The sequence below is a fragment of the Haliaeetus albicilla genome, chromosome 22 (assembly GCF_947461875.1).
Source record: "Haliaeetus albicilla chromosome 22, bHalAlb1.1, whole genome shotgun sequence".
Taxonomy (NCBI): Eukaryota; Metazoa; Chordata; class Aves; order Accipitriformes; family Accipitridae; genus Haliaeetus; species Haliaeetus albicilla.
In genome coordinates, this window is record NC_091504.1 from 26,364,421 (window position 1) to 26,381,094 (window position 16,674).

Genomic DNA, 16,674 nt, shown 5'->3' on the forward strand with positions numbered 1-16,674 from the left:
CATTCAGATTTTGGACTTAGCTATGCCAAAAATGGAGAGCTGCTAAAGTATATACGCAAAATCGGCTCATTTGATGAGACCTGTACCAGGTTTTATACTGCTGAAATTGTATCAGCCCTGGAGTATTTGCATGGGAAAGGAATAATTCACAGGTAATACGAAGTTGAGACCAACACGCATTTGATTCTGCACAAGGTGTTTTTTCTAGAAATGTTCTTTGTGAAGTCTAAAGCAAATCTGGTTTTTTTGGAAAGCTAATGAGAGCATAATAGGGTTTCATTAGCATTAGTACTGTTGTTAACATAAGGAGCTAAACAGAAAACTTTAGGAGGAGGAGAGCGAATCTCTGTTATTAGACCAACTGTTCTAGCCGGAAGAAGTAAGAAGACTTTTTGGGCTACAATTAACATTACCAAAAGCTTGTCTTTTTCAAGGTTGATCAGTTGGTCTAAAACCAGAAACTGACTTTTTGTTTAACTACTTTTCTTTTTTTGGTGGTGATATGTACCAAAAGTAACTAGAATTCTGCTGGTGTGTGAATTAGTGTGCAACATGTCATCAAGAAAAGTAAAATTAATGTATGTCAGTTTTTACTGAGTAAACAGTTTCCACAAAGCCGAACAATAACTAGGTAAATGGTGAAATTTAGCAAAGTTTTTAATAGGACCTTTGCAGTTGTTCTTGATGCAATTATATTGTCTGGATAAGCATGTTTTGTCATTCACGTGTATTAAAGAAATTAAAGCTGTAAATGTGAGAAATCTGAGCTGCAGAACTTATTTTTGGGTAAGAAATCTTTTGTGTCTGTAGGTTCCGAAGCAGCTGTTCATGGAACAGTAGATGCTAGTTGGGAAAAAGCTGGATGATTATGTTTCTGATAAATATAACTGAAAGTAATACTGCTAAACACTTTGTCCTTTTTGCTAATACTTTTCTGTGAAGTAATTGGGAATAGAATCTAAGGGGGCTGGATGTGGAGAGTACTAAAAGCATAAAATTTTCTACAGGGGGAAAAAAAAATGTTCAAAAGTCCCATTTTCACTTTGGTTATATAGCTCATGTGTTACACTGGGAGAATGCTTATAAAATGAATGCAGCATGATTGTCAGTATTACTAAGCCTATATTGGAAATCTTGTATTATAAAAGAGCTGCTTTAAGTTTTTGTCTTCATATGAAGGCCACTATGAGAAACTCAAAAGAAGACACTGAAATTGTGCAATTAGAGAACTTAGTATAAAGTTTATTTAATTATAAGTCCATAGCTCTAGCAGTGCCTGAAAGCTCTTGGGATTTTCTGCTGCCTAAGAACTATGACATGAGATAGAAACATTTTAAGATGCCAGGCTACTCTGGAAAACTTACTACAGATATATCTTTCTATATATCTATATAAATAGCTATATCCTAGATCCATAATATAATATTAATATGTTAATATAGGTATAGGATACATTATATAAACTGTATATGTATGTGTGTATAGAGTACTATATATATATACATATATATGTATATGTAAAAAAACCCACACAGTACTGTTAAAAAGGCCCATTCTATTCATGTGCTTTCTGCTTCTCTCTGAGAATAGTTAACAGGAAAATGAACAGGATTTTTATGGCTTGTGTGTCATAATCACTTCATTCCAATTGCTCTCTGTGCTAGTCTACAGACTTTAAACTGTACAACTGCACAACCCATGCTTTTCAATAATAGGGGACTGTAATCTGAGGAAAATAATGCTGCACAGTGGTTGATGGAAACAGCTTTGAATTTGCACTGATTTTTCTTACCAGTCAACCAAAACAACTCCCATGCTTCTAGATTTCTTTATGAGCATCCGAAGATACTTCTTAGGAGGGAAGTATGTCATCTTTTCTTGTCAGCTGAGGAAACTTGGTGCGAAGTAAATAATACCATAACAGTGTAACCCAAGGCTATGGTTTTTTTATGTTGTTGCTAATGAACCTCTTGACATCTAACTCTATATTGCTATATATTGTGTGTGTGTGATACTGTGAGGTCTGGTTTTATTTAGAATCAGAGGCAGTGTCCATACAAATGGTACACACTTATTTGAAATACAGTTTATACATAGATTTGTATGTGACAAATGTAAACATTTGGTGGTTTACAGTTCTTACCTGTTCTGGACATTTAGCTGGGGCTGGGGGGTTGCCATTGTTTGACTAACTGGAGTTTTGTGCTGAGTAAACAGGCCTAGAAGATGTTACTGCCATACCAGTCTGTCAGATGTTATTTAAGTTAAGACTTGGGAGTGAAGGGTGGGGTTTTTTGGTTTTGTGTTTCTTTGGATTTTGGGGTTGGTTTTTTGTTGGTTTTCTTGTTGTTGTTGGGTTTTGGGGGGTTTTTTTGTTTGTTTTTTCCATTTTTGTTGAACAAGGGAGATGCACAATTGCTTAGTTTTGAGATTATTTGTTACTTCAAGTCTTTCTAGAAAAAATTTAGTTAATGGGCTTTTCAAAATCTGTTAGCAGTCTGCATGTTGACAGGTACAAGTTAGAGGAAAGTTGACATAACAATGTTTATAGAATATCTGCATCATTTATGATAGTATTATATACGCAAGTCACTAGACAGTTTTGCAACTTTAATTTGTGTGCTGCTTAAATATAAAAATCTGCCTTTTCCAGGGACCTTAAGCCAGAGAACATCTTGCTAAATGAAGATATGCACATTCAGATAACAGACTTTGGAACAGCAAAAGTATTATCTGCAGATAGCAGACAAGGTATGCCATTATTTACTTCATAATGTGACACAGATAACTATAGCAAGTGGCCCTTTGAAAATGTACATATGTTGTATTTACCCAATTTTAACCTTTAAATATCATTACCTCTTATCTAACAAAACCACTGAGAGATCTTGAAACAGTTTTGAACTGTCGCTGCTTAGATTATGTCAGAAGAGGTAATATTTGGTGTAGTAGTATAGCCAGCTAGATCACCAAATATAGTGGGAAGTTAAACTATTTCAAATTACTTTTCATCTGCAAGACTAGAATACAAACAAATAGTTACTGTGGCTCAGCTGAAACAGTAAGTTTTTACTCTGCTTATGTATCTAACCCCAGTGATTATCAGAGTTGCTCAAATGTGAAGGTTATAGAATTCTTGTGTCATTAGTTGCTTAGTATTAACCTGTGAATCAATGATGCTGCAAACAATGCCTGAAAAAAAGCACTAGGCTGAACTGAATTTGATAAACTTAATTTTTTACCTGAATGTAGTAAGCTTTTGTTGGTAGATTTTATACCTAACAAAGTGCTTAAATGCCTAGCTTCTTGAACCAAATAGATATCACTGAGATTGATTTGTCTCTTGCAAGTAGGTTTTGTGGATGGGTAGAGAAATGAAATTCCCGTGAGTTCTTTGTCGTTTTACATAAATTGCAATAGATTGCCTTTGGGGTATTTTTTGTTGGGTGGGGGCAGGGGGGTAAGGGGGAGGTTGGCTTCTCCATCAGTATGTATTTGCTTATTTTTTTCCATTTTCTTACCAGCACGGGCAAACTCATTTGTAGGGACAGCACAGTATGTTTCTCCAGAACTGCTGACGGAGAAATCTGCCTGTAAAAGGTGAGGATTCTCTTGTATGTCAGAACTTTACTGACTCTGTCAGGATAGTGTCAAATGGTGGGGAGGGGATAAATAAAGCAAGCCAGCGAGCTTAGTATTTCAGAGAAACAAGATGCTTGAGTATAAAGATTTTTTTAAGAGAGTTTGAAATATTTTTTTTTCTTAACAAGTATTCCTTCTTGTCTGAGTGCTGGTTTCCTCAGTTCATCTACCTTCTGGAGTTCTACAGACAGGATTAGGTGTTGTCAGGAGAAGGTGTGTAATGTGAAGTTGGATTTCTCTTACCCATAAATAAATCAGAAAAACTTTTTCTGTTATCCAAATAATATAACTATTTTAATTCTGTTTTATATAAGCTTGCTCTAATATGGTAATTCCTGCTGTAAAAGCAACAGAATGTCATGTTCTGTCAGTTAGGGGAAAGGCTACAGCTTTCTTTAACTTGTATTTAGATCAACTTGTGGTTATCTTTGCTAAGCCCTACTTGGGGTTTGCAATGGTTTAAAGCTCATCTCTGTACCTGGTATGAGTGATACCCTTAAGAAATTTCTTACCTAATTTAAATTGGTTCTTGATGGTAACCTACAGACTGTTGTATATCTATTTTATTACAATGGTGGAAGAATAATCAAAGTAATCATTGACATCATAGGGAAAAGAGATCTCTTCTATGAATAACTGTGCTAACTTGTGGTAGCATTTCTTGAAATGGTAGAAATACCATTAGACTTTCCACTTTTGCTACTAGGAAAGAGGTTTTGACTGGTTTGGCTAATCGTAAGACTTCATCAGGCCGTGAACTCTTTTTAGAAGTTACGTAATGCTTCATCTTTACAGAAAACTCTTAATTTGAGTAGTTTTGAGTGTTTGTTAGTATTTTGGTCTTCCATGAGGAATTCTAAGCTTTAATCAAATCTATGTATAGTTTACCTCAAGGTAAAATAATTTAAAAATGCTCTTTCAGGCCAACACACTAAAACTTAAGACTTTCCCTCACCCATGTACCATATAGCCTGCCTGTTTGTTTGTGTCTTCAGAAAAGCTTTAAGTGAAAAAGCTGTTTTGTGACTTTTTTTTTTGCCTAAAATATTTAGAGGAAAGGATTTTAATTCTGAAGGAGCATATATTGCATGCAGTTGAATGCATCTTTGAATTGTGGTAGTGGATAATAAATATTCTTTTTAGTCTCATTACATACCCATTAATTACTTTGAGAATTCAGCTGTCTTGCACATGTGCTTGTAGTCAGTTGTTGTGGGATGGTTACTGTATACTTTAAAAAAAAAAAAAGTTGTATTGCTAGCCTGCTCTTCTGTCAATGAATGAAATTGTTGGAAGTTGTGCTAGGCAGGTTTGTCCAATGTGTTCATGCTATGTTCTAACTAGCAGAAGTTTAAGAATTCTTTTAAAGTTACAGTTTAAAGACTTTTTATAGGAAAACATACTATATGTTTTTTCCTCTTTCTTTTGAAGCTCTGACCTCTGGGCTCTGGGATGTATAATATATCAGCTTGTAGCTGGATTGCCTCCATTTAGAGCTGGGTAAGAGATTTAAGCTAATTATGTGGATCATACATATGTTGACTTGGTTTTGGCTTTTACCTTACTACCTGTTCTGGACTACAACTTTTCATGGTGCAATGTTGGTGTTAATGTCATGCCTGCTTTTATTTGTCCTTTCTGATGTCATGAAGATGCTTAGACAGCTATAACTAGAGTTTCTGAGAGAGATTCCTTAATTTATCCTAGGATTTCACATGTAATTTATACCATAAAGGTAACTATGCCTACATGAAGAGGGTATGAGGCACCTCTGCATTGAGCCATTTGAACTTTCCTTATTCTTCAAGTATCTGGTGCTTACAGGATCATAGATACTTGGAAGACTGTACCCCTTCACCCTGGAAAGGTTTATGGGAATTTGACTTAACTTGTAGATCTCCCGTTTAATATTTGTCCAGGTTATGCACTGTTAAGGTTTAAGAACCATGGAGAACTAATAACAAGAGCTATGTTTTTCTCTTTTGCAGAAATGAATACCTTATATTCCAGAAGATAATAAAGTTGGAATATGACTTTCCAGAAAAATTTTTTCCCAAGGCAAAAGATCTTGTTGAAAAGCTACTGGTAAATATATGCTGCTGTTCAATGATTTGATGACATTGGAAACATTCAGCTTACGTAGGGTTTTTTTTCCCTAAAGTTTCCATGCACTCTATTGCAAACCTTATAATAAGAGCGACTGTGAGCATTATTGACTGCGTAGGGGAGTGTCTTGAAAATCAACAGCCATTATTAAACAGCACTTAGATTGTAATTTTTTTAAAAAAATCTGAATTCTAAGGTGTGGACAAGGAATGTCTCTCAGCGAAATGGAAGCAAATGATCCTAAATACTGTGCATTACACACAGAAGTTAAAAGTCAAATACTTAGGTTTACATAGTACTTAGATTAATTCTTGTTGAGTTGTATAGTGAATCATTTAGTTGGAAACAACGTTCTATACATCATGGAGAGATACATTCATCACAGTAAAAATCAACTTACCTTGCATTTTAGCATGCACTTACCTTGCACTTAATACATGGCTCAATAGTATCAGCCAAAGAGTTACTCTGCATGTGAATGTTTGACAGATAGGAAGAAAAAAATAGTTGTGTCTCATCAGTGAGATGGCTATGACACTACAATGAATATACAAAGAACATTTTGGGTGGTATAAGCTTTTTGAAGTTCAATAGTCTAGCATATTAGCATGGGGCAGGGGGTGATGAGGAAATTCTGTCTTATGTTTGTGGATGATGATGAGTGCAACCATTGTAAAGGGCCTAGCAGCATATTCCTGTGTCTGGGCCAGCTCTATGGCCAAGCCAGTGCCTGCTGAATGGTAAGGTCCAGGTTGCATCAACGTCCTGAGAACTGTGTAGTTTTAGGGTGCTTGAGAGGTTGATGTTTGACACCAACTATAGCTTCCACGGCTTCTTGCATCACTAGAATGTGATGCTGGGCTATACTTAAATGAGCTATGCTCCACCAGGCCTTCTCTGTATGTTTACTTGGTTTTGTTTCTGTCTTTATGAAGAAACAAAGCCAAAAAATTGTGTGGATCATGCTCCTTTCTCTAGATCTGTGAGCTGGTGTAGTGTAAAAATGTTGCTGCTGAGACATATTGACAAATAACATCTTGTATTATAAGCAGTCTCCTTATATTCTAGATATGTATGGTTAGGTCAGTGAGACCAACTGGTTTTAAGTTTTCACATGCTGCTGTGCAAATGTGAATGGTGCTCGCCCTTTCGTTGTCATTATTTTCTGCGTGTTAACTTAACTGTAATTTGCTTAGGTTCTAGATGCTACCAACCGATTAGGTTGTGAAGAAATGGGAGGATACGGACCTCTTAAGGCTCACCCCTTCTTTGAATCCATTGTGTGGGAGAACCTACATCTTCAGACACCCCCAAAACTTACAGCATATTTACCTGCTATGTCAGAGGATGATGAAGACTGTTACGGAAATGTATGTTTGTCTATTGCTCTATTCAGCTCTGATGCTGCCCGAGACTTTCATTAAAGCATAATTATTGCATATTAAATATTTTTATTGAAACTACTGATTAGTTATATTTTAATGAAGGCTCAATTATTAAGAATCTAATATAAAATTGCTGGTTAGCTGGTTAAAATTTGAACTAGTCAGGTGTTGTTTGGGGGGGGGGTTGGTTTGGTTTTTGGGGGTTTTTTTGGTTTGTGGTTTTTGGTTTTGTTTGGGGTTTTTTTTGGATGAAGTGAGAGTTTGGAAAAAATACTGGTTGGCTTGCTTTTGACCAAGCGTACTTTTTTGGATAAGTGACGCTTAATCTATAGAGAGTAGGCTGTCTTTTTGCCCAAAACATGATAAACAAAAGCATGCTTAAATTAAAAGCCACAGTTAGTGCAAAATAAGCTTTTTTTTAATCACAGAAATTTCTTTACTTCATTTTGTTTCCTCCTGTAGTATGACAATCTCCTGAGTCAGTTTGGTTGCATGCAAGTTTCTGGTTCTGCCTCTTCCCATTCACTGTCTGCCCCAGAGACAAGTACACCACAGACATCAGGAGGAAATATTGAACAGTATATTCATGATCTTGACAACAATTCCTTTGAGCTGGACTTACAGTTTTCTGAAGATGAAAAGAGGTTACTTCTGGCAAAACAAGCTGGTGGAAATCCTTGGTGAGATCTTTGAATATAGCTGATCTGTTACTTGCACAGCAGTAAGGAATCCAGAAAAATAAGTTATTTTGATTCAAATTAATATTTGTCAGTCTTAATGTCTTCAAGCAAACAATTAGCAACTAGATTTTTCGTGACTTATATATTTAAAGCAATAGCAGCGAAAACCTAATACTACATTTCTAAAATTTACAAGGTCTGGAAGTTGTTGTGGAGTATGTTTGTAAGATAGGCAGAAATGACGCTATACCAGTGCTAGGACTCCACAGAGTCCTAGAACTAGAAAAGGTTCCTTCCTACTTACAGTTGCCATAAGTTGTTGGGGTTTTTTTGAATTATAATATTTGGTTGATATCTAACCAAAATACCTCTAGACCATGTACTTATTAGTGTTTCTCTTCACTTTTGAGAGGTTTCTCATTTGTGATTTTTTTTTTTTTTTTCCTTCCCCTCCCTGTCAGATTTTAGAAAAAACTCTTTGTCTTGGAATGAGGAAGAGTCCAAAACTCATCTAGTAAAGTTGTTCAGGACTTTGGAAGAAAAGGAGACACTAGGGAGAGACATGGAAAATTGCTTGATAATAATAGTAAAAAGAGCTGTTTCTGTGGAAGAATTACTTCTGGAGTAATAGTTACTTTTCTTTTTTTTTAAGGCATCAGTTTGTAGAAAATAACTTAATCCTAAAAATGGGTCCAGTGGACAAAAGAAAGGTAAGGGCTTTTCTTAGTTCCCTGTAACAAGATTCAGCTGTCACATTTTTGCACAGTTGCAGCATAGATAAGGAACTGGTTTTAGAGCTTCCTTGTTTTAACTTACTTGCAAGTGTAAAATTGTTTTGTTTATTTTCTAAAATGCAGCATTTTCTTGTGAATAGATTGTTTTTTCTTAATTTAGTGGTGCGCCCTTGATTTTTGAAAAGGCTAAAAGTAAATGTGCTATTGATGCTTTCATTTTGAGAGTGTAGTAAACGAGTTTTTGGTCCCCCTCCTCCTCTCAATCTGATATAGCCCACTAAACGCTTTGTCTTGATGCATTGCCTGCATGTGGATTGAGCCACAAATATTGGAAAGTAAAATAAAGCCCATAGTGTCCTTAACTGTTTTTCCTGGATCCGACTATTGCCTGTATGCTGAGAGGCAGAGCTGACATTAGAACAGATAGTTAAGTTTAACATGGTACAGATGAGCAATGATAGTCTGTGTCAGCTTTACAGGAATGTAGGTTCTCTTTCATCTAAGTTACTACCTGCTTGTTACTAATTTTCTCCACAAAATCATGAGTATTGATTTCTGAGCTGGAGTCTTTGACAAATAAATTTTGCTTCACTCAGTACAGCTAGTTGTTTTATGTTTTGTTAGAACTTGAAGATGCTTTCTTAAAATAGTACTTGTGTTTTGCCATGTAGTAGGAATGCATTGTAACCTCCTAAAAAAGGAGTGAAGTCAAATAGGTAAAGCAAAAGGAAAACAAAAAAAGTCCCCCAAATGCAAACGTACTGTCCTATCACTGAGCTGTTTTAATTCTACCTCTGTTTTTAAATTGAGATCTACACATTTACGTTTTTTCCTGCCTCATGCTTTTTTGCATCTGCTTCTGCTTTTCTTGTTAGGGATTGTTTGCACGTCGGCGCCAATTGCTGCTCACAGAGGGGCCCCACCTGTATTATGTGGATCCTGTCAACAAAGTTCTAAAAGGAGAAATTCCATGGTCTTTAGAGTTGCGGCCAGAAGCCAAGAATTTTAAGACATTTTTTGTTCACACAGTAAGTGACTTTCTTTAATTTCCTTATAAGTTGCACTAAGATCCTTGGACAATTATTGTAAGTTGTTAACAAATAAATTTTTCCAGACAAAATACAGTTCCTTAAATACAAGTGTTGATAGCCTTAATTTAAAAAAAACAAAAACAAAACACCACCAACAATCCTTCCTGAAAGACAAACCAAAACAACAAAAAAACTCTGACATACACATCTCCCACAAAAATACAAGTGTATTTTTTATTATTTGTGTGTAAATAAACTATAAGTAGATTTGGGGATTTGAAGTAAGTTCTTAAGAACTTTTAAAGTTTAGCCCTATTTTTATATAATGGATCACAGGGAGCGTACCAACAATATATTGTCAGTTGACTGCTTAAACAATACTGAGATGCCAGGTGTATGGTTATTCAGTAATATGTAATGTTATATAACTGTAATTGGATTTAACCTTTGGGAAGTTTATGAACTGATTCTGAATAATTATTTTATTGGTAGGTGCAGAATACTTACTGCTTTGGTTAAACTGTGTTTGGAATACTCATTAAAATGTTGTTCGCTTATAGCCAAACAGGACATACTACCTGATGGACCCAAGTGGGAATGCTCATAAATGGTGCAAAAAGATACATGAAGTTTGGCGGCACAGATACCACCAGAATGCTGCTAAATAGTAATGCTCATCCAAAATTTCCCAGTTTCCCTACTTGCTGCTAGAACTCCGTGTGCAGCCGATCAGAGGAATCTTTTCAACCCACCTATTACCATCTCAAGGGGAAGCATATGTCTGAAATGTTCTGTTTTGTTTTGTTTTTTTTTTTTAAAAGAAAGAAAAAAAAAAAAAGAAAAGCAAAAACCTAATGGAATTCAGGGTCGCTTTGCTTGCTCTTTGTGCTTCTGTTGAGGCTTCCACATGCATATCATTGCAGTGAAGATCTTGCTTTTTGTGCACTTCAGCTCAATTTCTGCTGCAGGCTAGTGGATAGACCTTGTGTTACCAGCTTCACTTAAGATGAGTTAAAATCAATCCACACGCACACATGCCAAATCATGTACCAGCCTTGCATTTTATAGGGCTGGAGTTTTCTGTGACTTTCAGATTATCATTAAACTGTATTTCATCAGGGAGCTTTTATATGCCTCTCCTAAGCACCACCTCTTTGTTTTCTCTTCCTTTCCTCACAGTCCCCCAGCTTATTGGTATATGGCATTTGTAGCCAGGTCAGTTGCACCCTTTTGTAATTCCTAATATAGTTCTGGTTGCAGGATTTATGTGGTACTTTAGTAATTATGTGAATGAGTCAGATGCATGTGTCTGGCAGACAGGCTCCAATGATACAGGTTTTGAGAGAGTAAAATGCTGAACATGGCACTGAAAGTTTTCTAAAATTGAAATGTTGGCTTCTGAAGCATATAAGATTTTAAACATTCAATTTAAATTTTAATATGAATCATATATGTATTTAATCAAGGGACAGTAAACTTACCAGCATGCTTTTAACTAATGCTAACTAAAAAATTAACTGGTTAGTATGGGGGAAAAAATGTTGCTATTGAAGTAGTAAATAGTTTTTCACCTTTTCAGGAGATGAGGGCTAGAAGCTTTCTTTCCAGGGTGTGCATGTATTGTGCATTTTAGTGGGGCCAACCTATTTACCTGGGTAGAGAAGGAAGTGTGAAAGCTTTGTACAATTGATTACTTGACTTTTTTTGTCTCATTGTGTAATGAGATGTACAAATAATACTATTTTTGGTCCTTGGCTAAATATTTAGCAACTCTGAAAAAAATTAAGCAATTGAAATATTAGATCCATAAAGTAATCTGGTTAAAAATTCAAAGGAAAATACTGATACAAAGGGGAAAATATATGGTACATAAGGCATATCTATAAAATGAAAATATTTTTCATATCGATCTCCTTTATCCTCTTCAAATTAAGGCTTTCTTGTGGTCAGACATTTCTTGTAACATTGCAAAGATACAACTTTCTATGTGCTAAAAACAACTTCCCTAATGTTATTTTCAACATGCCTGTGTTCCTGAACCTTGCAGAGAGGAATGACCTAGGTCTGGACAAAGGCATTCCTTCCCTTTTTTCAAAAGCAGTGTAAACATCACACCTATTTATTCACCTTCTACACATACAATCTCTTTGCATTTTGAGGTCTCATACTATGATGTGCTTTTCCTTCCACCAAAGAAAGAAATGTTCCACTGCAATGCTGAAAAAACTCATGGGCTACTGTTCTAGAAGCGGTATTGTAAAAGCAGTGGCTTATCAGGAGTTCTGAGAAAACAGATGAATGTTGGATATTTTGTTGTTGTACAGGGTGAAGGAGATTTATTATTGATCTCTTTTAAAAACTGTGTTATGTGGTTGAACTTGATGACAGTGAAGCTTTTCTGGTATCTTTCAGTCTGAAGAGAATGCAGTTGCCTTTTCTTTTGGAGAAACTATATTCTTGTAGTCTTCTGTTATCCCACAATGTACACAGACTTGACAAAAGTAAATCACTGGCTTACGGTGCCTGGTGTTAAGGGAGCTAAGGTGTCCTGTAAATGGCTGAGATGAGAAAGAGACAGAACACCATTCCCTTTGCACTGTGAGAATTTTCATCACATACAAGGTACACTCACTCCTTGTCACTAAAATTTGAATAGCACAGTACACCTCCTGTCTGTGCCTCTATTAATCCTGTATTTACCATTCTAACCAAGATGATGTGTATTTTAAGTTTGTAGTGCTATCCATTTGTTCTCTGACTGTCTAATTCCAGCTGTATGTTGGATCCTCTGGAGGCAACGCTACCGCTTTTGGATTTAGTCTTTGGTTTAGAGATGTAGATGTATTCCCAACTTTATACAGGAGAGTTTCGTGGTGATGGAAATTCGTAGTGCTACTGCTGTTCAGTGTGACAAAACTTGGCCTCACATAAAAAGTCTGGCAAAGTTGTTCTGCTAATAGTGAATACCTTAGCTTCATTAGGAGATGGAGTGATCTTCATTGGCTTGTTCACTAGGTGGAAATCTAGGAATGCTTAAACATGTTTTCTGTAATATTTAGACTTGTAGTCATTTTGCCATAACAAAGTAATTACTCTGCTTTTTCACACCTTTAAAATCCTTTCTCAGTAGACTTCCGTCCTGCCCACCAAAAACTTTCAGCCAAAGAAATCTTGATAGCAGTAAGCTATCAAGAAAGGTGTCTGGAAGGCTGATGTCTGCATTCTAGTATTCCTTTTCTCTTTTGACAATGCTGTCATTAGAAAACTGTGAGCACCTCTTACAGGCATCCCTTCCCTTAGAACTTCAGTGTTCCAGATCAAGTCTTCCTTAGCTGCTGCTTTTTTGGGAAGGGACTAGAACTTTTCTGGGAGAGGTATTTGTCTGTCTTGGACTGTAAATGAAATCTGTGGTTTTGAAAGATGGCAAAAGAATAGAGTGAGGCAAGACAAAGTAATCATGCAGATTTAAGTATGTTTCACCAGTTTGTCCACTTAAATGTGTATTGGCAGGTGCTGCATACTATGAAGGGCTGGTTCCTCTTTTAGATGCTTATACCTGAAATGGGGTAGCTTCAGATCTTTGTCCTGAATATCACTCCTGTGGTTTATGGGAGTTTATGGAATGAAATGTACAAGGGAGATTCTTCAGAGCTGCAGATAAGCCAGTTAATTTCTCTGCTCTTTACCTGAGGTCTTCAAAGCACAAAAAAGGGTTGTTAGGCACTTGAAGACTCTTCTTCAGACTCCTCACTGCAAACCTACTGAAACCCAAATCTATTGATTGGTTCATTCCATCTTTTGCATTTTGAACAATTGCCAATCATTTATAAAGAATCTGGTCAGTAATTTTGTAATTTTGTTTTGCTTGGGCTTTGAACTTCAGGAAGGTGTTTATTGCATCTGTTTTCTGTGGGGTGGAGCTTAAGAAAGGATGAAAGGATTTTTGAATTGCAATGTTCTATTTAGTGTCCAGCCCAGTCACAGGAAGTTTAAAACTACTTTGATAAACTGGAGAGATGAGTTTATTACTGTTGGCCTTAAAGTCCAGTTTTGAGAAGGACTTACACTAAGGAAGACTTGCTTCAGATGTGATGGTGAGGCATTGTGAGCAGACTGATATTACCTATTAAGATCTCATTTGCTAAGCACTTAGATAGTGAGCACCTCAAACTATCAGATAGTACTGTGCTCCACTTATTTTTCTCCTTCTGATGTGATTTAGTTGTGAAGTATCTGCTATATATAAGCCCGGAAAAAACTCTGTAGGTTGAAACAAAGATGTGATAATTGTAATCCATTTTCATAGTTCAAGATGTTTAATTTAATGTGCTTGATATAATTACATTTTGTGCTGGGAACTTAGAAGAATCCTGAGGATTTCCCACATGTACATTTAACAGTTTCTTTTGAATTATTTAGTAAAGTCAACACAATTACTTCATTTGGCCTGTGGACAAAACATTTGATTTCAACACCTTGCTGAGGAGAGAACTTGTGTATTAATAGTTGCCTGAAGATGCGGTCTGTGGATTGTGATCATTCTTTCTACTAGTGAATTACATGAATAGGTGTGGTATTTATACCTGAAATTTTGCTGAATGCCTGTAATATTTTATGCAAATAGTTTATTAATCAAACAGAAGTGCTCCTGCAAAGCTTCATGACACAGTCCATCAGCTGATCAAGTGAGCTTACAGACAAGTAATTCTCTGACCCAACTTGGTATGCTTTCAGTTAACACTGGTAATTTAAGAATGTTTCCTCTTTCTTAGAAGAAATATGACTTTCGTACCGTAAACAATTGGTGGGGTTCTTAAGCACCCAATAACCTGGACTGTCTGTCAGCATGGTAGCAGATGTAGATGGTTGTCATTTGACAAAGCTTCCTATGACCATGTACTAACTCTGACTGGATGTGGCAAATGTTCTAAATTGTAGCAGAACTTACAATTACTGTATCTGACAAAAGAGAAAAATAGGAACCAGGAACCATAATCAGTTTTGATAGTTGTATGCTAGCTGTTTTCAGGTTGGTGGCAGTCAGTTATGTGTGTAATATTCTCTACCTGGTTTGTAGCTGTAACTGTGATGTACAGATAAAAAAAAAAAAACAACAAAAACAAACAAAGAAAAAAAACCAAAACCCCCACAACCAAACCAAACGACAACAAAAAAAAAATCCCCAACCCCCTCAACAAGCACCACAAAAGAATCTCCCCTTCTCCAAGAACCCGTGAAAACAGAAGCAAATAATGCAATGATATAAGATACACACTTTTGTATTTTTATTCTTCTAAGGTTATTTGCTGGCTCTTGTTGGCCTCTAGTTCAGTCTGTGTTATTTAAATTCTAATATATGAATTATTTGGATTGAATTCATGTTCGGGGCCATGGTGTTGTATGTATTGATGTACAGCCTTGAATGTGAATAATTATTGTAAACTATTTTACACCTTTTTTCTGGCTTTATTATATAAATTTTCTATTGGTCGATGATTTAATCATATCTCATAATTTAATGACTGTTTATTCTCCTCTCGACAGATCTCTGTGCTGTAGATGTGTAGTTAGTGACTGGATGACGGATTTCACTTATGCTTGGTAGTCTGTAATAAAGGCATGTAGGGTCCTAGCCCGGCCTCCGCCTCTTCCTTCCGTCGCGGGGGGGGGGGGGGGGCAGGACCTCCGGCCCAGCGGCGGCGCTATCGCACGCCCGCCCACCCGCCCACCGCTTCCGGGGCCGCGGCCTTGGCGCGGCGGGCGGGCCGCCCCTGGCCGCCCGCTGAGTCCGTCGTTCGCCGCTCGGGCGCGGCTGCCCGTCATCGCGTCGTCGTGAACGGCCCCGGCGGACGAGGCTGCTCCGGCGCAGGCGCCGGGCGAGAAGGGGGAAGGGAAGCGGTTCACGAGTGGGACGCTTCCGGTGGGAGGTGCACCCGGGGACCTGTGGCTGGGGCAGACCCTTGCGGCGGCGAGGATGGCGGCGGAGAACCACTGCGATTTTCCGGTTCACCCGATCGGCGGCCTCGGCCTGGGAGGCCCGGGCGGGCCCTGCCGCCGGTGCAGCTCAGCGCCGCCGCCCGGCGCGGTGCCCGGCAAGTGGGTCCGGCTGAACGTGGGGGGCACCTGCTTCCTGACCACTCGGCAGACGCTCTGCAGGGACCCCAAGTCCTTCCTCTTCCGCCTGTGCCAGGCCGACCCCGACCTGGACTCGGACAAGGTGAGCGCGGGCCCCGCCGCGCCGCTCCGCCGGCCCCCCTCTTCGCGCCGCCCCCCCCCCGCGCCGTTGCGGCGGGTGCCTCGGTCCTGCCTGGGAGCCGGCGCTGCCGGGGCTCGGTGTGGTGCCGGGGCTCGGTGTGGTGCCAGGCCTTGCTGCGGGGCGGGGTGGGGCGGGCGGCGTTGCCGCTGGCGGTGAGGCAGAGCCGAAGGGGAGCGCGGGGCTCGGTGCTGCGGTGAGAGGCTGCAGGAGCGGCGGCAGGCTCCGCCGCCGTCGGGGGAGTCTCTCGGGGGTCGTGTTGCTTCGCGAGTGCGTGTACGTCAGGGGGTTTAGTTGAGGGTGAGGGTGGGCTGATTTCGTGCAAAGCGAGGGGGTTCGTGAGTGACGCCACGGCTTCTAAATCCAACAGAGGTCCTTCATATACGTTTTTACGTTGTCCGACCGGGTTAGTTTTAGTGTTTTAATGGGGTGTCAGCCTGCACTGATGCCGTGTTATTTCTGCACTGTCATCACCCTCTTGTTGAAGAACCAGATCAAACTACTGGTAATAACATCTATCACTTAGCCATAGTATTCCACATTTCAGCAATTGTTTGAGTAAAATATTACTTACTCTGCACGGACTGCAAATGGTGGGTGATAATGAATATTTGGGTATTTGTTCTGACTCGTTTTTAGTAGGGAAAGAAAAGTTACTGATTAAGATTTTATTTATGGAGTGGTATGTAGTAATGGATGTAAAGTCTTCGTATAGAGTGCTGGCTCTGAAAGATTTTGGAGCGTAATGGACAAGAATGGACTTCCAGTACAGCATGCTTAGGGAAAAGAAGGGAACAGCTTATAACCCTTGAATATATAACCAACAGGTTGAAAATTGTTGAT

The 16,674-nt window shown here is 38.4% G+C and overlaps 2 protein-coding genes across 9 annotated transcripts in view; both read left to right on the forward strand.

The window, feature by feature from the left end:
- The window catches only part of PDPK1 (3-phosphoinositide dependent protein kinase 1), a 35,883-nt gene extending 20,673 nt beyond the window's left edge, over positions 1-15,210 (forward strand). For all 5 annotated transcript variants that reach the window (XM_069810613.1, XM_069810615.1, XM_069810616.1 and 2 more), the window contains 10 exons: positions 8-152; positions 2,654-2,751; positions 3,525-3,600; positions 5,074-5,142; positions 5,631-5,727; positions 6,945-7,118; positions 7,596-7,813; positions 8,466-8,523; positions 9,423-9,575; positions 10,139-15,210. In XM_069810613.1, the coding sequence (XP_069666714.1) occupies positions 8-152; positions 2,654-2,751; positions 3,525-3,600; positions 5,074-5,142; positions 5,631-5,727; positions 6,945-7,118; positions 7,596-7,813; positions 8,466-8,523; positions 9,423-9,575; positions 10,139-10,246 (1,196 nt within the window). In that variant the 3' untranslated portion in view covers positions 10,247-15,210. The remainder of the gene's footprint in view (positions 1-7; positions 153-2,653; positions 2,752-3,524; positions 3,601-5,073; positions 5,143-5,630; positions 5,728-6,944; positions 7,119-7,595; positions 7,814-8,465; positions 8,524-9,422; positions 9,576-10,138) is intronic.
- Positions 15,211-15,312: 102 nt separating this feature from the next.
- Positions 15,313-16,674, forward strand: part of KCTD5 (potassium channel tetramerization domain containing 5) — a 40,378-nt gene continuing 39,016 nt past the window's right edge. For 3 of the 4 annotated variants that reach the window (XM_069810624.1, XM_069810625.1, XM_069810626.1), the window contains exon 1: positions 15,313-15,795. In XM_069810624.1, the coding sequence (XP_069666725.1) occupies positions 15,553-15,795 (243 nt within the window). In that variant the 5' untranslated portion in view covers positions 15,313-15,552. The remainder of the gene's footprint in view (positions 15,796-16,674) is intronic. The other variant, XM_069810627.1, reaches the window with a different exon arrangement.